This window comes from Castanea sativa, chromosome 7 (assembly GCF_040712315.1).
Source record: "Castanea sativa cultivar Marrone di Chiusa Pesio chromosome 7, ASM4071231v1".
Lineage (NCBI taxonomy): Eukaryota > Viridiplantae > Streptophyta > Magnoliopsida > Fagales > Fagaceae > Castanea > Castanea sativa.
In genome coordinates this window covers 41,298,262-41,318,559 of record NC_134019.1, presented here as the reverse complement: position 1 = coordinate 41,318,559, position 20,298 = coordinate 41,298,262, and the positions used below count along the sequence as shown (strand labels likewise).

The 20,298-nt window shown below is 34.8% G+C and overlaps 3 protein-coding genes across 3 annotated transcripts; 1 reads left to right on the top strand and 2 right to left on the bottom strand.

Annotated features, from left to right (window-relative positions):
* LOC142644605 (26S proteasome non-ATPase regulatory subunit 4 homolog) lies at window positions 1-5,582 on the bottom strand. The gene is made up of 10 exons (XM_075819184.1): window positions 5,274-5,582; window positions 5,000-5,113; window positions 4,788-4,893; window positions 3,255-3,369; window positions 2,970-3,179; window positions 1,672-1,987; window positions 1,359-1,434; window positions 722-816; window positions 566-634; window positions 1-385 (listed from the first exon to the last, which is right to left on the bottom strand). Exons 1-10 carry the CDS (start codon window positions 5,283-5,285, stop codon window positions 338-340), a joined length of 1,161 nt encoding a protein of 386 aa, XP_075675299.1. The 5' UTR covers window positions 5,286-5,582; the 3' UTR covers window positions 1-337.
* A 1,020-nt stretch (window positions 5,583-6,602) lies between these two features.
* Window positions 6,603-12,744, bottom strand: LOC142643443 (uncharacterized). Its single transcript, XM_075818074.1, has 3 exons — window positions 11,516-12,744; window positions 7,675-8,017; window positions 6,603-7,009 (listed from the first exon to the last, which is right to left on the bottom strand). Exons 1-3 carry the CDS (start codon window positions 12,637-12,639, stop codon window positions 6,752-6,754), a joined length of 1,725 nt encoding a protein of 574 aa, XP_075674189.1. The 5' UTR covers window positions 12,640-12,744; the 3' UTR covers window positions 6,603-6,751.
* A 3,581-nt stretch (window positions 12,745-16,325) lies between these two features.
* LOC142644721 (protein HIGH ARSENIC CONTENT 1, mitochondrial) lies at window positions 16,326-18,210 on the top strand. The gene is made up of 6 exons (XM_075819300.1): window positions 16,326-16,427; window positions 16,529-16,606; window positions 16,774-16,847; window positions 17,043-17,113; window positions 17,480-17,533; window positions 17,791-18,210. Exons 1-6 carry the CDS (start codon window positions 16,411-16,413, stop codon window positions 17,902-17,904), a joined length of 408 nt encoding a protein of 135 aa, XP_075675415.1. The 5' UTR covers window positions 16,326-16,410; the 3' UTR covers window positions 17,905-18,210.
* Window positions 18,211-20,298: the final 2,088 nt, after the last annotated feature.

Here is a 20,298-nt window from a genome sequence, read left to right as displayed (position 1 = left end):
TTTAGAAGAAAGTATCAGTAGACCCTGTTCTTCTCTTTCATAGAAGATAAAACAAGGCATGGAGTTGTGGACAATTAATCACATAGTTTACAATGTTTAGAAATATTAACAAAGAAATTGCAACAAGCTTGTGACTTCAAAAGAAAAAATCAATTGACTTCTATTTCAATGAAGCAAAAGCTTCATAGTCCCAAGAGAAATAGAAGCCTACAGGAAAGGAACAGCATGCTTCTAAGATAGATCATCAATGTCAAGGCAACTACAGCATCATCCATTTTCAAACGTAGAATTGGGTTCTGAAGTTGAAGCTCTTGCTAGCAGTATTGTAGAAGCATCTTTACTTGTCCTCCTTAGGTTGTTCATCTTCATTCTTCTTTTGTTGTTCCTAATGAAGATTTCCACACACACAAAAGTGAGTAATAAAAAAAAAACAATACAAGTCTACAAGAAGATGATACAGTAAACACAAACATTGATGCCATGATGAAAGATAAGAAAGATGACAGGAACACAGATATATTTAGTAACCCATGCAGGTCTTATTGAAAAAGTTCTATAAAGTCACCTCAGATTGACTTTGCAGAGATGCAATCAGATCTTTCACTGAAGGGTCATTGGGGTCAACTCCTGGAAGCTGTGAGAAAATAAGATGTCATGATAATGATAGCATATACTAAACTGACTATTAGAAATTCATAAGTGCAAGTTGCAGTACACATACTGATGCAAGAACAGATGCCACAAAGGCCTGATCCTCCAACACCTTGCTTACAACAGATTGATCACTTGTACCTTCCTGCATGGACATTTGAAGAGCTGCATGCAACAAAATTACAGTAATGGATCAGGAGATGTCAGTAACGTAATAATTAATAACTGGATTTCCCTCAAGATTCAAAATCTAAAAAATATTCTTAGTTCACAATGCCACTTAGCCAGCTTAGTAAATTTTAACAAGGCCTTCACAGTGAGTCAGGCCTGAGTTTAATATAGAAATCACAAGCAGGAACATAATGCACCTCTTAACATTTGCAAGCATACGACCCAAAAAAAGAAAAAAGAAAAATAAAAGTACAGAACAGTGCTGCATGGGTGCAGTCAGGTGTCTTAGAATAGCATTCATATAACAAATTGAAGATAAAATTTGTTCCAGATACAAAGCAATAAACAAAAAGTTGAATGATAGAAAATGGAAGATTGTTTCATGTTCTTCAGAGTCAACATGTATGCATAAAGTAGAGAAAAGTAAAATCATCAAAACATGGGAAACAAATGTTGGAATAAGCAAAACAACATAAAAGAAACTTGAAGTATCATACAACCCCAAAAATAAATGGAATAAAACAAACATAACTTACCTAAGGCCAGCTCCTGATCCTCAGCACTTGCCTCTGACATCTCAACATCGCCCCCTGAGTGACCAGATCCAGAGACCTATCACCAAGTCATTTGTCAAGGCAAAGTCAAATTGAAGTACTTCTTTGTAACAATTAATGACATCCAAGCAAACAAACCCATAACCTTAAGGCATTACATGCATAATTCAACAAGAGCGCGCACATGTTCAGAATGATGTTCACAGGACCACTACTCATCACATCAGTAATTTTCTTTGTTCACACGCACGCGCACACAAATGTCAAGGATAGAAATTAAAAAGAAGACACCAACCATTTCTTCAGTAGCTTTCTTGATGTCTTCAGGAGCTGCAACGTTCACATGTTCTTCCATAGTTGCATCTTCTGCATTGGATGATGGTTCCTCTCCTTTTTCTTGTCTAGAAGTGTCCTCAGCAGCCCTCTTTGCAGCAGCTTCTTGCCTTGCCCTCTCCTCTTCTAAAGAAACTCTAAGGGCAAGAGCCAACTCAGGATCAATATTGGGATCTACACCAAAATCAAAGCCTGTATCACCACCAGAAGCAGCAGCAGCCGCAGCAGCAGCCACAAAGCCACTTCCTCCTTCCCCATCTCCAGTGAAAACAGGGGTACTGCATTTGAAATAGAAAATTATATCACTTATGTAAAAGATTGAGAAAAAATTCACCATTTTATTATTTTAGTATATTGAAGAAACATGTGCGCCAAGGAAAAACAAAATCAGAAACCTATATCTTAGTTCACACAATTTGTTGAAAAGTAATAAGTCAGAAGAAATAAAGTCCCGCATTGAACATGGCAATACCTTCAGGCAGATTGTCCTCTATCCTACTACCCTTTTCTTTTCTATTTCTTTCTTCTTTGTCCTTTTCTTTAGGCTGAGATTCAGGGATGATGTTAGTATGCTTCTCACAAAGTGCAAGTGGAAGTATTTACTTTTTTATTTATAAGAAGAGATGAAGAGAGGTGGAAGGTTGGGGGAAAAGAGGAATAAAAGGCCAAGCAGTCTGTCATGGGTTTTGTAAGGAGATGGGGAAAGCACAATAGGAAGACACAAAAAGTTCTGACAAAGGTGGTTATAGATTAGTTAATTGTAACTGCTTTATCTAAATGAGGAATATATATATACACACACATACACATACATATATATAAAAGTATCCTACTCTTTTCATATGGAATGAAATTCAGACATCCCAAGGATTTTTCAGAAATATATAACATATTCCATTATCAGAAATGACATAACATTCTCTTTATTTGTAGTAGAGATGTTACACCCAACCTTACCATTACAGGATCAAACAGCAAAGTCTGGTACCACATATATTTAGTTGGTTATCATCATAATAATCCACATATTTAACACTTCTATCAATTTCAAATCCAGGTTCTTCAAAACAAACTGTCAATGGCTTTCCCAAGTTTCTTTACTCTAATATGCATTTCTTTTGGCCCCCTCAAACTTTTTCTAATAGATTTTTCTTACTAATATATGTTGACATCCAAATAAAAATTTCCAAATTATTCCAATCAAAAAATTCTGATTATATTTTACAAAAAAGGAAAAAAAAAAAAAGAACAAGACCCCACCTGATAAGTACATCAGAAAGAGCATTTGCACTAGAAGGAACATGAACTATATGACTGCTGTCATTAGCATTAATAGCAGCAAGGAGGGCCTCCAGCTTCTCAGGTTTCTCATCATCCTCTTCACCAAAGTCAACGATATCAAGAGCTAGACTGTTCTTTTTTAATTTCTTGCCAATTGTCTCCGACGCCTTCTTGTCATATTTGACAAGACTAAACACAGGGCAGAAAATAAAAAGTTAGATATAAACAAAAATGAATGAGCTACTCAAAGCTCAGATTTTTTACCTTCCCACAAAAATTATAATCCTCTGTTGCTGATGTTTGTTTTGGCGATGCTTAAGAGCCAACTGAGCCACCTGGATTCCAGCAGCTATGTTTGCCTCGCCCCCCATTTCAAGACCTATACAAAAGCAAATCAGAGATCGAAAAAGAATATGATAGAATAATGCACTTCAACATGACAAGGAACAGCTGAAAGTTATGCAAATGTCTAATTTATTTACCCGCTTTATTGTCACAAAGTTCTGTAGCAATCTAATATCATCATGGTTTCATCCCAAAAAAATAAAAATAAAAAGGGGGGGAAATAAACAAAAAGTACATGACACTCAAGGAACAATAAATTTTTCCCATCTAGTTATATATTAAGCCATGAGTCAAAATCGTTAAAAGAACTGACAATTCTGTGTAGGTGTGAAACATAATAGCAAGCTCCTCAATCTATAATACTTATTCAAGCAAATGCTGTCTTTGGAAACTGAAATTTGAACAGCTTAACACTTTCTGATACCAAAGAATAGACTTTACACACAATCTTATATAATAACCTCCCATCACTCTGCAGAACTATGAATGAACAAACCATAAAAAAATTCCAAATTACATAGACCAGTCTCGCTCTAAATGAAAAATAATTTTATTACTCAAATTTATAAGTCATTGGGGCCACGAACCTTTTTCACATACAATAAATTTATAAAGAATGATGGTAGACAGTCCTCAAATTTCACTTGAATCAATGAAGTAAAGTAATTTACATCTTTACATTGAATAGTATTGCACATGTGACCTAAGATAACCTTTATTTTCTAGTGAAAAATATGAATTGAATTTATAATTTTTACTCAGTCATCTATAATATAGTAAAGGCTTAACCTATTAAATGAATTACACAACAACAAAAATTCAGCATTACCACAACAACAACAAAGCCTAGTTTCAAAATGCAGCCACATATATTCTTCCTTGCCACTCTATCCTATTGAAAATCATATTCTTTGTGAGCAACAAAATTTTTTACCATCCTATAAAAAAACAGACCATTCGTCAGCAACAAAAAAGTACCATTACAACAAAAACAAAAGCCTAGTTCCAAAACTTTGGGGTTGACCACATGTATTCTTCTTTGCCATTCTAGCCTATTGAAAATCATATTCTCTGTCAGCAACAAAATTTTTGGAGCTGACTACGAATTCTCAATGGACTAATCAGGGCCAACCAAATATATAAAAAATGGCATGACCCCATGAACTTCAATTATAGTTTCTCACCCCTAAATAATTGAGACACCTAAATTCCGTATTGCCTATAAAATTATTTTCGCTTTAGACCTTCCACTTGATATTTTTGAATTTTTTTTATCCTGTGTTCATCATCTCTATCGATAAAAACCCAATAACATAAATTTTTATCTCTATCAATAAAGTTGCATTATTTACCTATCAAAATATAAAATTTCCAAAAACCCAATACTAAAATTGAATCAGAGACATAGACTAGTAGGTCAATTTTTTTTTTTTTTAAATAAAAAAACCATACCATGCATACAAGCCAAAATCTTGCCAAGATCAGAGGTGGGAGTGGCCAATACACGAACCCCTTTTCCCGCCATTGTCAAAATACCCACAGTGTTCTCTGGATTAGCCTATAAATTCAATCAAAACCCCCATTTTTCTTATTATATAAAAAAACTGAAATAAAATCATAAAATTATAACAAGAAAAACATAATCTAATACATAAATTTGTGACCTGGGTTTTGGCACCACAGATGAGATTAACAGCATCGGATTGGGCTTGAAAACGGGACGGAATGTAATCACCGTTCCTCATCCATTCTGAATTGTCTATGCATATCATTGTTGCCTGTTTATTCAAAAACATCATCATCAATTACATTCATGATTTATGTGTACATATATCATACACAAACCTAATTCAACACTATATGAAGTACAGATATACATAAAAATAAAAAATAAAAACAAAACCCAGAAAAGAAAGAATAGGGGTTTTCAGTTCAAACCTCGAGAACCATGGTTGTTGAGCTTGTGTGAGCAAAGAGCAAAGTGAAGAGTTGAGACTAACGATGTTTTTTTTCCTATTTTTTGGGTTTTTGATGTCTTGAGTTTATGGAGCTTTTGAGTTTTGACGTTAAGGTTTTAAGGTTATAGTGAATTTTTTTACAGGGTCTGTCTTTTTTTTCTTTCTTTTCCGCTACTACACTCAAACTTTAGTTTTTAAGTCGACCGTGAAGAAAGTAAAGTCGTTGTAATATATGCTTTCGTAAGCCGTAAAGTAATATAAAACTAATACGGCGATTATTTTAGGTTTTGAGGTAAAAGTTTTTCTGCGACTCAATTTTATTTCCAACTCTTTTTGCTCAATCTGTGAAATAAAAAAAGAATTAGCTTCGTATAAGTTTAGAGTTATTTTCTTCCACGCTTAGTATATGGCAATTGGAAAGGCTATTTAGGTGCAGTTTTAGTCGCGTGACTTGATTTAATAATGCACATGAATAGGCTTTAAAATCATGATGTAATTAGGTTGGAGAAAATAGGTCCAAACTGATTTGAAAGTACTTTGTTCAACTAAAAATTGCCCATAAACACGAATACATGATCTTACTTTCATAGTGTTGTCGAAATATCTTGTGGTCAATTTTACGAGTGCTTTAGAGCATTAGTTAAGGTTGAATTTTATAATGTAATCGATTGGCTTTTTATAGGGAATCGAGCCACTTTCAATTTAAAATGGAGTCGAGACACTTTCAATTTAACTTGTATTTGTTTATTAGTTTTTTATTTCCCAATGTAAGTGGGATTCAGCATTAGCCTCCTTGTGCACTCATTAACATACTCCAACATGTTTGAAGGCACCATGTTTTGCTTGAATGTAACGAGTTTTTGCCTCAATAATTGATTTTGGTGACATGTTGCCAACCGAGTAAGAGGAAAGGAGGGGGTTATAGGAACGACAAAACTTTGCTGCCAACCAGTTTAGGGCTAAACTTTTTCCATTTTAGTTTTTCCAGGAGCTTATAATTGCAAAATGTGTCGTGGATGAGTGGCACTTGTACCCTGTTATTCCATGAAGATGAACCTGGGTTTGAATTTCTCTTCCCTAACTTCACTTTGTGCCATTCGGATGTGTCATATTGAATGGCCTACAGATAGTAATGTATACAATAGATAACAAGGAAAGCACCAGACATCTGAAATAGTTCAGGCTGAATTGATATGCATGCATGTAAACAGCATTAGAACTTAGAAGAGACATCTCACAGTTCAAAAATCTGGTTGAAATGTAACTGCCCAACTTGGAGATCTGCTTAAATGATGATCAAAGTTAACCAAAAAATTCTAACTCTTTATTGAAGAAATCTCAAAATTGTACAAGGTAACACTCAAGGGTATACACAATTTGCCGACTGGCATGTTCAAATTAATACACAGAACAAATGACTAATCAACAACAAATACATTATTCTGATTCAAGGATTATTTATACACGAGTTGTGGAAACAAGAGATGGTCTATGATTTCTACTAATGGGTAGCTGAACATAAACCTCATGAACCTCCTGCTTACAAACCTCTCCTCTGTCCCTGTCTATAGCATAACAAACATATACAGTATCAATCACGTTGTCCAGCACATGTACAAAGAAACCCAGCAACACAACCAGTAGCACCCATGCCAAAGCAGCCACATAGTATGAAACAACCCCAAGATCGCTCACACCCTTTAATATAGCACAGACCTGCTTATGCACATCCATTAACATCAAGAATTTAGAAACAGAAAGGAGAGATAGAAAGAAAGAAAGCTTCAAAAAGTTTTTTTTTTTAATTCAGAAAGTAATGAAGGTCATATAAACAAAGACAGAAATTATCCATGTTGGTCTAATGGTATTGGAGGTCTTCTCAATTGACTAGTGTCAGAGATTCGCAACTAAGACTAGCCATCTTTTGATAAGTTAGAGTGGCACAGTAACACAGTTTTATTTTTTATGATATTTAAGCATTTCATGTATGCTTTGGAGAGAGAGAGAGAGAGAGATCTTTCCTTCTGTTCTCTCCCCTTCTCTTCTCTTCTCTCTCTCTCTCTCTCTCTCTCTCTCTCTCTCTCTCTTCTTTTTTGGTTCCAACAAAGACTATATAAAAGATCTTAAAGCATTAAGCAAGTAACACCCCACTTTCCTCGTGTGTTTTTGGGGCCAGATAAACAAGCCAAAATAGGAGATACATGAAATATTATTGTCATCCAATTGCAATTGGAAAACATATGCAGAGTCATCTGGCCTGTATAGATATCACACATGTGAATCAGAGATTTTCTCCTCACATCATCAGTTCATGACAAGATCCACTTGAATCAGTAATCATTGAAAAGCAAAATGATTAGGGAGTCAGATAGACTACATACCACAATGGCATATATAGCTGAGAGGACAAAAGTAATTCCACCCAATAGGCGAGTGGAGATGGTCTCCACAAAGACAGCTGAGAGAAGATTACGTTTGAGAAGCTCATATGTCATTCTTGCAGATGTGCAATAGGCTTCACCAGTTATTGCCACAAAATTAATTGTAAATTTGTTAAGAAAATCAACTGCTGACAGCAAAGCATTAACACAGCAACGTAGTACAAGGTTCACCACCCCTGGAGCATCATGTCTTGCACTATCAACAGCAGCACGCACCACACGTACAGCAAAAATAAGTAGACCAGATAGACATATTGTGCCTGATGAGGGGCCGAAAGCATTTCTGCAAGTGTTTACAATAAAAACATAAGGAATCATATACCAGACTGTTGACATTTCTCTCAATAAAAAGTACTCAGGTAGACATAGATAATACTTAATTCTTTTCTTTTCCTTTTTTTTGGGGGGGGAGGAGGGGGGGTCTGTGGTGCTCTCTTCTCCTTCAAGGTTTGGAGAAATATAAGAAACCTCCTCCTATGTTCATAAACAACACTCTAACACCCCCCCCCCCCTCCCCCTCTCCTATGTTCAAGGTTTGGAGACACATGAGAAATAGAAATATACACTGTATGGCCATATATGTGCTATAATAATTGAGTCAAAACATACTCTTTTTTTTCAAATTAAAATCACATCCAAAACAACCATGGATGGTTTACTACCATATCAGTTATATGATAATAAAAATCATGAAAAATAAAAAATAAAAGTAATAGTCTACAGGGCTAAGTGTCATTTCTGAAAATAAGAGGAGGTTTCTGACACTTCCCAAACCTCAAAGGAGGTTAGTGTAATTTAGACTTTATTTTTTTAATGTGCTGAAAGGTTTGGCATACAAGTAGAGGGAAACACTAAATAAGAGGCATTTTGATAGTGAGAACATAACCTTAATCCTATTTACTGAAGATTGATTTGGTTCTGAGCATATTCAACAGGATATCGGACATTATAAAGAATGTGAGATTCATTGCATCAAATCAAAGTACAGATTTACAAACAAAAGATCAAAGACTTAAGAGTTCAATAGTTACAGTAAATTTCCAATGTTTTACAATTCAAAGGCTTGAGTTGGACATCTATGCCAGGTGTGGCCATGCAACTTAAGGCCAGAGTGATCTGACACTACCAAGTGAACAGACATCCACGGAAACATGCTGCCATTAATATTCAAAACAAAGAAAAGAGTGCGGGAGGCACCAAAAAGTTACTGAGAATAACATACAAATAAGACATTTTCACTTTCCAATTCCATTAACACAATTGATTGAATTTAAGTATTCAAGCAAATATATATTATCCGTTTATCCTCATCATATAATGTTTATTTCCATTTAATATGCTTGTAGGTTAGCCGAACAGAATTTTGTGTGAAGGTTGCAAAACCACAATAGAAGAGGCCACTTGACAGCACCCTATCCCACATGTGCTGTTCTCCAACATGGTAATCTTAAAGCATATATGAACTACAAAACAAAGTTGGTCCTCAGACTACACAATAACAAAATTTTTAGGGCAACACAAATTTGGTCTCCAATGGTCCAATGGAAACCCTTTTCCAGAGGAAGGTACCTATCCAGTTCCATAAGGGCAATAAGAAGGGTTGCACATTTCACCAAGGCAGGGAATTTCAAGTAGTGTCTTAATTCTTGGTACCCCATGGCAACAAGTAGCCATCAATGCCCAATAGACACAATGCAAGCATTGCTATTATCTATGCCTTCCATTACAAAACAATCATAGTAGCTTACCAATTCTTTTATCATCACCAAGCATTATTGTTTATTGACATGTTGATATATAACAATCTCAGCACCAAGAAGCTATTATCTATCCTAGATTTGATCATTCATAAACTTCTTCAACTAATCCTAATTTCATTTAGCCTCCAATTGTCACAAAGAAAGTGTCACATCTATGACACTATACCCAAAAACAGTGGTCACAATTGGATCTCCTTGTATTTGCTTATATACTCTTTCTTAACCTAGTACATGCCCGAGATGAGACTTAGTACACACCAAAACACACACACTAGATTCAAACACAATCTCCAACAGCTAATCCTATTTTCATGTAGCCTCAAATTGTTAAAACAGAAGTTCCACATATACATTATACCCAAAAAGGAGCAGTCACAATTGGAGCTCATCATGATTGCTTATATAAACTACAGCAGCCTAGGACACACCCGGGATGAGACTTAGTACACACCAAAACACACACAACCTACAGCAGCCTAGTACACACCCTGGATGACACATACATACATGCATATGTAATGACACATTACATTTTTTTGTTGACAAAATATCCTAGATTCAATCACAATCTCCGACAACTAATCCTAATTTCAGCTAGCCTCCAATTTTACAAAAATAGCACCACATTTGTGCCATACCCAGAAAAGAGCGGTCACAATCAGAGCTCATTGTAATTGCTTATATTACCCACATCAACTAGTAAACACTTGAGAATTTCATTTAGCCTCCAATTGTTACAACAAACGGGACACGTCTAAGCTATACCCAAAAAAGAGCAATCATAATTGGAACTCCTCACAATTGCCTACATAAGAATATGACCTACATCAACCTAGTAAACACCTAATATGAGACTCAATAAACACAAAAACACACACACATACATAATGACACGCTATATGTGTTTGTTGACACTATATCCTAGATTCAATCACAATCTCCAACAACTAATCCTAATTTCATTTAGCCTCCAATTATCACAACAAAAACACCACATCTACACTATAACAGGGGGAAAGAGTCACAATTAAAATTCCTCATAATTACTTATATAACCTACATCAACCTAATACAAACCCAAGATGACACGCAGTCACACACGTTATAAGTGTTTATTGACACTATATCCTAGATTTATCACAATCTCCGACAACTAATCCTAAAAATTTTATTTAGCAACCAATTGTCACGACGAAAGCACCACAACTACACTATACCCAAAAACTGTAGTCACAATTGGATCTCCTCGATCTCTTAATTGCTTATACACTCTATGTTAACCTAGAAAACGCCCAAGATGAGACTTAGAACACACCAAAACACACACACACTAGACTCAATCACAATCTCCGACAACTAATAATATTTCATTTTGGCTCCAAATCTCACAAGTCACAACAAAAGCTCCTCATCTGCGCTATGCCCAAACAAGAGCAGCTACAATTGGAGCTCCCGTTATTGCTTATATAACCTACATGAACCTAGTGCACACCTGAGATGAAACTCAGTATACACTAAAACACATAAATTCATACATACATACTAATGACACATTATATCTGTTTGTTGACACCACATCCTAAATTCAATCAAAATCTCCAACAACAAATCTTAATTTCATTTAGCATCACTACATATTCGCTATACCCAAAAAAGAGACATCACAATAAAAACTCCTCATAATTACTTAAATAACCTACATTAACCTAATACATGCCCAAGATGACACTCAGTCTCTCTCTCTCTCACACACACACACACATTGTACTTGTTTGTTGACGCTATCTCCTAGATTCATCAAAATCTTTAACAATTAATCCTAATTTTATTTATTTAGCCTCCAATTATTACAACAAAAGTGCCTCATCTACACTATACCCCAAACAAGAGAGCAAACACAATCAGAACTCCTCGTGATCACTTACATAACCAATATGAAACTCAGTACACACCAAAACACACACACACACACATGCATACATATAGAATGACACATTACACTTATGGTAGCAGAAATTCACCTCAAGCAACTCCTTATGCTCCGCCTGGGAGGCTCATCCTTAGAGAAATACCACTGTGCAATAGTCCCACTAATCACAAAAACCTGAGCTTCCACCATAACCGCAGCAGACCACAGCATTGTCAATATGGCGAGCGCATAGTACGCAGGCACCCACCCATCTTGCTTCCACACACAACTATACACTCCACTCGATTCCTCAGCCACAATCTCCCCATTCTGCCTCGAAAAAACCAAGAACACCACGATTGGCGCATAGTACACCACCAATCCAATCGTCAAAGACGGCAACACCACGAACAAGCCCAAATTCCTATAAAGCGCATCGGAGGCAATCTTAATGATCTCCACAGTGAGCTCGATTCGATGCCAATTGACCACGAAGATCCAGATAACCACGGCGATTATGCAGAACACGAAGATGAGGACGAGAATTCGGTAAACCAAAGGGAAATCGTCGCTGCAAGTGGAGCTAAGAGTGCAGGCGACGAACCAATAAACATTGAAGAAGACTGGGATGACAACGAAGAAAGGAAGCGAAACGTAGACAAGCTGTTTGGTGTAACGCTTGAGAGAAAGAAGTAAGAGAATACAAATGGGTGCAGCCAAAATGAAGGTAATAACGAAAACCCATATCAAAGAATTTGAAAAACTCGAAGAAAGACCCGTCAGAACTGAAAACGAAAACGAAAACGAAAGGTTTGTCGAATTTGACAGAGTGGATTCGGTGCACGAAGTTGAGTTTGAGTCATATGTGAAGGAAGAAAGGTTGGAATAGCTGGTGTTGCGGTGAAAGATGGAGAAGATGCCGAAGGCGAAAGTGCAGAGAACGAAGAGGAGGAAGAGGAAGAGGAAAGGGAGGTCTTTGAAGGATCTGGGAGAGTGGTTGTACGTGATTTGAAGGTACTGTGTGGGATCCGAGTCCTGTTCCGGGTCGGGTGGGGTGGAAAGCGGCGGCGTTTGTGGGTCTTCGAGCGGCGGAAAAGGGTGGTGAGGAGGAGACGAAGGGAAGGAAGAAGGTGGTGGTGGTGGTGGTGGTGATTTGGAGAGAAGGGGTTGAGATGGGGAGGAAGAAGCGTCGTAGAGAGATATGGGTTTGTTGGGTTGCTCCTCTGTGCTGCCCATTACACACACAGAGAGAGAAACAAACAGAGAGAGAAAGAGAGAGAGAGAGAGAGAAGTGCTGGAGATGGTGGAGTGTGGGACTAGTAGGAATGGAACGTTGTTTGTATTTGACTGTTAAAAACTGGTTTTTGCAAAGTATCTTTCTTTGGTGTGTTTAGGTGTAAATTGGTGTAGGTGGCATTGTGCTTGTTGTGTCCATGTGTATGTGTGTGTGTGCATGCATCAAGTCTTAATCATTTCTAAAATTGAGCACTCACATGGATAAGTATATTAGGAAAAAAAAAGGGTTAAATTTAGCCCATCAAACCCCAAAAATCACCTATAGTTAAAAAAATAAAATTGTGTAAATTTATATTGTTGCTATAGTTTACATGGTTATGGTTTATATGCGAATCTATTTTTTAAAACTTTCTTTACCATTTCTATATAATAAAAAAAAGCTTTCTTTACTTATTTAAACAAAGAGAGAGAAATTAAAAAAATTGATAAAGAATAATATTTTAATAAAAATTATAGTATAAAATAGATAATTTGATGTAAATATTTTTGAAAAGTGGCTATGTGTATTTTTTTTTTAAGTAAATCCTTATGCTAAGGGGAATACTCTTATAGTGACTTTAAAAAAATAGTTTATTTATTTACTTCTGGATAAACTAAAATCTTTTATTTTTTTAGAAGTAGATAAACTAAAATCGGTTCTTCTATTTTGTCACAACTTGATAAAATGATTAATGAATGTAGATAATTGATTCTTTCTTTTTTTAATTTAATAGTTACAATGCTATTAGGAAATTTGAAATCTGAACATTTATGTTAAAAATACCAAAATATGTTAACTAGTTAAAACCTTTCTAACCATACTTAAAGGAAGATATCAAAACTTTTTCCTCCCATTTACCGCCACAAATGTCTATTCCATGTAATAGAAAAATGCATGTGTTCCTATCATGTACTTCCTTCTTTTTATTCTTTATAACTCCATCCATTATCTTCTATATTCTTCTTGCCTTCACTTCACTTCACTTCTTCTCTCCTCTCTCCCCCCAATTTTCATATTCATATCACAGTGTTGCAGTTATTCCCAACCGACATGCATTAATTAATTGTGATTGGCTGTGTACCCAATTATAAAACCCTGTGGATAATTGACAATTGACCATTAAGGCTTCAAACAATAGGACAAAGTCAAAACCCAACTCAGAACCACGTTATAGCCTGTACAAAACTAATTTTAAAAGCCAATCATATCAACATAGCACTTGCCGCTTGGGCTTCTTAATAATACACATTGTGGGGGCTGTCTGTCTTTGCCGGCTCACGCAATTGATAATTCTACTATTAAGTGCCTTGCGAATCACAAGTTGTGATCTATTCTGATTTTCATCCAACAGTTATTACTTCTATAGCGCAATTCTTTTATGCTTCGTTTGTTTCGCTAAAATAATTTAAGTAAAAATAGATGTGACATATAATTTTTAAAGAGTAAAGTTTATGTCCAGTGTTCAGTAATACTAGATCCGTTAAGATGATAACATGTGTCTACTTTTGAATATGTGTCATTATCTAACCAAGTCTAATGCACTGGATACACTGGCTCTAAGCCAAGGCCATTTTTAAATCACCAAGTGCCTTTCAGCCACTAGAATTCTTCACTTGATTGACATCTCGACCACTAGATTGGAGGAGAGCCACTATATTTTTGTTGGTAAAACATGTTACAAAATTTTATAAAAGATTTTACAATTGAAAAAAAACAATTTTTTTAAATTTAACCAAATTTTATAATGAAACAAATACAATAAAATACATAAAATGAAAGAGCAGTATAGCAATAACATGAACAACAATAGGGCCTTTGTACTTTGTAGCACACCCTCCATGTTCAATTTGGATCCACTTCTTCACACACGGCCATGATGTTTAAATGAGCTTGAGACCTATATACCATATCTTATAGAAATTGGGCCTGCTTCTCCTTGTTCTCACATAGAAGCACTGGAGGAAGGTAGGGCGTGCGTGATGCCCAAAAGACTTGGAAAGGGAACAGAGTGACCTGCCATAGCTCCAGGCCCATATTATAGGGAAGTGCAAAGGCCCATTATTTTCAACAACAAAAGGTCTAGTGAACTTAATGTTAAGGCCCAACATTAAGCCATAAATCATGATTCATGAATATTGCTCTCCCTCTTTTCAAATCCACTTTCCATGGCATATGCTTGAAAAGTTATTACTTCAAAATAGTTCTATTGCTCACGATATAGGTGATGTATCACACGATTCTCTTGTTGTATTTTGCAATGAAGTTGACATTATAATACTTTTTAAAATATAAAAATGTAAATTCATTTTTATTCACAAGAGAAAAGTAAAAGAACCAGGGAATTAAGTAAAGTTCAAAATGAAAAATAAGGGGTGGATCCATCGAAATTTTGAAAGTGATTCAAAAAGCTAATAATGACTAAGGAAAGAAAAAGCATATCAAAGAATATGCAAAGAAAAGTGTAGATTCACTATTAGAGAATTTTAAAGTGATTCATAAAACCAATAATGACATGTGAAACTAAAAGCATATCAAAGACTAAATGATATCATTCAAGATCGAAGAAGTCAACAAGTCAATTAAATGCAATGGAGACTTAAAAGAGAATAGTAACAAAATTCAAAGGGAAGTATTTGCTACATAAAAACTGTGTAAAACATACCATGTATAATAAATACAATTCAAATTCAAAAGTCTATGAGAATTAAATTTCTCTGCAGAAGAAGGCACTATCTATTGTAAATCTCTCCACGCATACATTTCACATCATGTGTCAAAAGTTTGTTCAACGCCACACACTAATATATACTAGGGTGTATAATTTTTTTTAGAGTAATAAAAATAAAATAAAATAACCACAAAGTAAGTACACGTGATATATACAAGAAAAGAGAGATAAATAAACAAAAACAAAATAGTTATCTAGAGCCCAGGGAGTCCATAAAATCTAGTAACCCCTTAATCAAAGAAGACATTGAGCACTATCAAGTTCAAAACGATTTTATGTCAGCCACAAACCCAGCTCTATCGAGTTTATAATTGCAACATGTAGTCTTGCTAGGATGCCTTTGGAATATTAGGAATACATAAATGTTAAAATGAAAAGATAATAAAATCAGCAGTGATGAACTCTATCTCAACTAACATTTTATCTTTGCAACGGGATTGAAGAAAGTATATAGAAAATACAGTTCTTTTCTATTATAATATACAATCGTAGCGTTTTGAGAATGTGGATTCAACCCTACTATTATTATAGATGAATTAATTTATGATTTTAAAAAAAAAATGCTTTTGACCATTCAAATTCAAATGCTATAAGGTCTAATAATCATGACTTGCATTACAAGGTACCAAGTAGGACGGGCCAATAATCCAATTAATTTGCTAAAAATTATATAAATATGAGTGGATAACGTTTATAAAACATAAACAATGAGAAAGAGAGTGAGGAATCGCATTATAAAAGACTAGAAGAAACCATTTGATTTTATAAAAATTGAGCATTGTTTACTTAGGGAAGTGTCATACTCATACTAATAAAAAATAAGGTTATCTCAGGCTTATTCCTTACGTGTTCATGCCTAATTATCAAAGTCAACGGAAAGGAACAAGCAAGATTGCATTATCCTTAATATATAACTCATACTGGTGTTTTGCAAATTGCAATTGTGTTATGTAAATTCCTTGAAAGACCTTACAGCATTCTGCCCTTTCCTACAAAAGCAATCATGGAAGGCACCAAAGGGTAAGATTCTGCCCTTTTACAATGGCTTCAAGATGACTTTGGTTGCATAAAGTACTATAAATTTGTATTTGAGTTAGACTTATCTTAATTATCTTTTGTAGGCATGAAGATGTTATGACTGTCGATGTGCATACTGCAAAAGATCTCCTTGGCTCAGGTCACCATTATTTAGATGTGAGGTGGGATCTTAGGTGTTAGTTTTCTTATCATTTTGATTAGCTAAATAATTTCAAGTTTTAAGCTATGATACAATCTCAAGGCCTATGTGAATGCAAACATGACATAAGTTTGACATGGTTTTACAATAATAATAACATGGTGAAGTATATGAATCTATGTTTAACAGGTCAGTTGAGGAGTTCAACAAGAGCCACATTGATAATGCATTAAATGTTCCTTACATGTTCATCACCGAAGAAGGTAAATTTGTCAATTTCTTGTACATCATATTATTAATACACTTCTGTTTCATAAGGCAACCAAAACCAAAAACATAAAGGGATTGTGATTAGGAGCTTGAAATTCCTGCAAACTCATTTCATCCAATTTCCAAACGTTCTGCATAATATGATTTAGACTATTTCTTCCCTCATTTTTGGTTCTGTTGACAAACAGGGAGAGTGAAAAACCCTGACTTTCTCACCCAAGTAGCTGCCATTTCCGAGAAGGAGGATCACTTAGTCGTGGTAAAACTATTACTCACTGTTCCATTATTTGCGAGTGGGTGGACTGGCATGTGGTAGGATGTGAATATATTCATGACCTGTATTATGGAAAACCAGACAGTGCTACTAAGCCAAATGGTTGTAAAACTTGTATATGTTATTCAAAGTCATAGTTTTACGAAGACGAAAATAAAAGACTATAGAAGTTTAAGAGCTCTTCAGCACAGTAGTGAAGTTATATAGAAATCATAGTTGAGGTTAGAAGCGAATGCAAATGAAAACTGCATATACATTATACAAGTATGACACTTGCTGATAATTTAAAAAACAAAGAAAGTTTACTACCACTATCTAGCTATTTATAACATTTTTCGTAATACTGTGAAGGGTTGCAATAGTGGAGGCAGATCATTTCGTGCCTGTGTTGATCTGCTTAATGCGGTAAGTTTATTTCAGAGCCTGTTGTTGCTAAGTATTTTGGATATACTATTTACTAATATGTTGTCCCAACAACTCGAACCCAAGATCCCGAATCTCCAAGCACTCAGTGGTGGATGATATACAAGTGCTTTACCCATTATTTTGAAAGACAAATAGGATTACTATAGTTGTGAACGAAATGCTTTGTTCTTTATACTATTTATGATTTTTTTTTTCAATTGACAAAAGGGTAACATGGAAAGATTTGGTGGTGGCAGGGCTATAAACATGTAACTAATATGGGAGGGGGTTACTCAGCATGGGTTGACAGTGGCCTTGCTGGTGACAAACCACCAGAAGAGCTTAAAACTGCTTGCAAGTTTCGCCCTTGAAATGCTGATTTGTACACCTTATTTGTATGTTGAAGCCAAAGCATTTGTGTGATTGCTGCGAAGTTTGAGCACAGGTGACTGAAAAATGAGACAAAGGATAAAAGAGTTCAGCGTATGATTGTTTGGAATGCTTGTTCTGCATGATAAGATCCGTTTTCTTAGAAAATGAAATTCCAAAAATTTCCTTTCCTTTTGCTTCTTTCTTTTTTTTTTTTTTTTTTTTTTTTGGGGCATGAAATGATGTAAAGAATATTCCTATATTAAGTTGTTTTCACCCAAAAAAAGAAAGAAAGAACAGAAACAGTTTGGGATACTACCAAGTTCATTTCTTTTTGATTCCTCTACAACAAACGTGCTTGTATAAATAATGGTTGCCAAATACAAAAGACATAATAGAATATTTCCGAGAAGACCTACGACTATCAGATCTGGAAATATGACTGGTAAAATACTAAGATTTCATGGACATGTAACATAGGGAAGAGAATGTGAATCAATTATCTAAACCAAATTTGCAAAGTGGAAGCAGAAAAACTTGCTGCTATTCATATGCATGTATAGGGAACTTATCTTTCCTGATCTCACTAGCTCTTACTCTCTTAGTATCTCTCCAGAGTCAGCAAGAACAAACTTCATTCTAGGCTTCCCACTGTAGTTCCATATATGGAAATATCATATTCATATTTTAAGTTAAATTGTGTATATAATTTGCGTCTTTACTTTTTGTTTCGAAGAGAATTTCATCCCTAAATTTTTTTTTTTAAAAAAAAAGCATTTATCAATGGTTGATAACACTACATTAATCCTAAAATCTCACTCATAATACATTTATTACCTATTTGGTACAATTTATTTTGTAGTATTTTAAAATCCATACTTACAAAAGGTGAGATATTTAAAAAAATTATTTGAGTTGTGTTTGTTCTCCTATTCACTAGTTGCGACACAAATACGACACACATTTAGAAGAAGGCATTGAAGTCTCATCTTGTATAGAACCAAAACTTCACTCTTTTTGTTTAAAAAAAATATGTTATCTCCTTATCTCTCTAAAAACATATCTTTATGTTTTAAAATGATATAGTTATTTTCTAACAAAATATAGTTGTAGAGATCAACAGTTCGGATAAGGATATTGGGCCATGGGTCTCGCCTGAGACGTCAATAATCCTGAGGACAAACAAGTGTTAGTAAAGGCAAGTAGGTCTTCGTACCGAGGACAAGGGCTAGTCAGGACAAGCATGAGATATTGTCCGAGGAGACAAACCTCCTCAGGAAACAAGAGGATAAGCTTTGGAGAGAGGAGAGTCAACAGGGAATTGAGAAATATTTTGAAATAAAGCTACTACCATTGCATTAAATGCTCTGTACCTAAACAACTGGCCGCATTAATGTGGAGATGATGCCTGAACAGTGACTTCTAGCCTTACATCTACCTACTAAGGACTTCAAGAAAGTTCTAATGGGACAAGTATCAAGATGATGAGCTACTTGAAAAATCTCTTTGTAACCAAGAACTTGAATATTTGTATAAGTCTGATAAATATATACAAGAACATACCATTCTCGGATTGAACCGATGAGTGCTTTTTTTTTCAACTTATTATTTACGTTCATTCCTAGATTAAACTAACTCGTATTGATTCTTATTGGACTCACTGAACATTCAACATTAAACCCACTCTCTAACAAATTCATTGTTATGGGCCTATTGTGTCATTGTCCAAACCCACTAGGCTCTAAACAAATTCTCGTCCTTACAATAGTTGATATAATATATTAGATTTTCTACATTAAGCTTTCTATATTTTTTTAATTGAAAGTGTTTTAAATTTTGTAAGCTTTTTTTTTTTTTTTTTGTGGAAACAAAATGAATTTTACATTCAATTATTATATAATGTGAGAAATTTTGCAAATAATTTAATGTGTGATTGGAATTTGATTCTAGTACTTGTTAAAAATGTTTAATCCTCTTTATGTTTTGAATGACCTAAAAAGAAAACGTATACAAGTAAATCTATCACTTATATTAGGGGAAAAAAAAAGGTACAAGGCTTTAATAACATAATAAGAAAAATGTAATTTTATCAAGAACCTACCAATATTACACTAAAAAAATGACATAATTTTTGTGAAGCAGCTCCTATTTCTACTCAAACCTCTCCTCCTAAAGCATTGCATTACCGAATGGATTGAAATTGATTGAATGGACCAAAATGAACTGAAATAGACAAAATGAACCAAAATGAACCGAAGTTGACCAAAATATATGGAAAAAGACCAAATGGACTGAAGTAGACTAAATTGGACTGAATTGACCCAAGTTGACCAAAATGCATTAAATAGACCGAATGCTGTTAGCAAAACTTGAATAACAAAAAATTGATTAGTAAC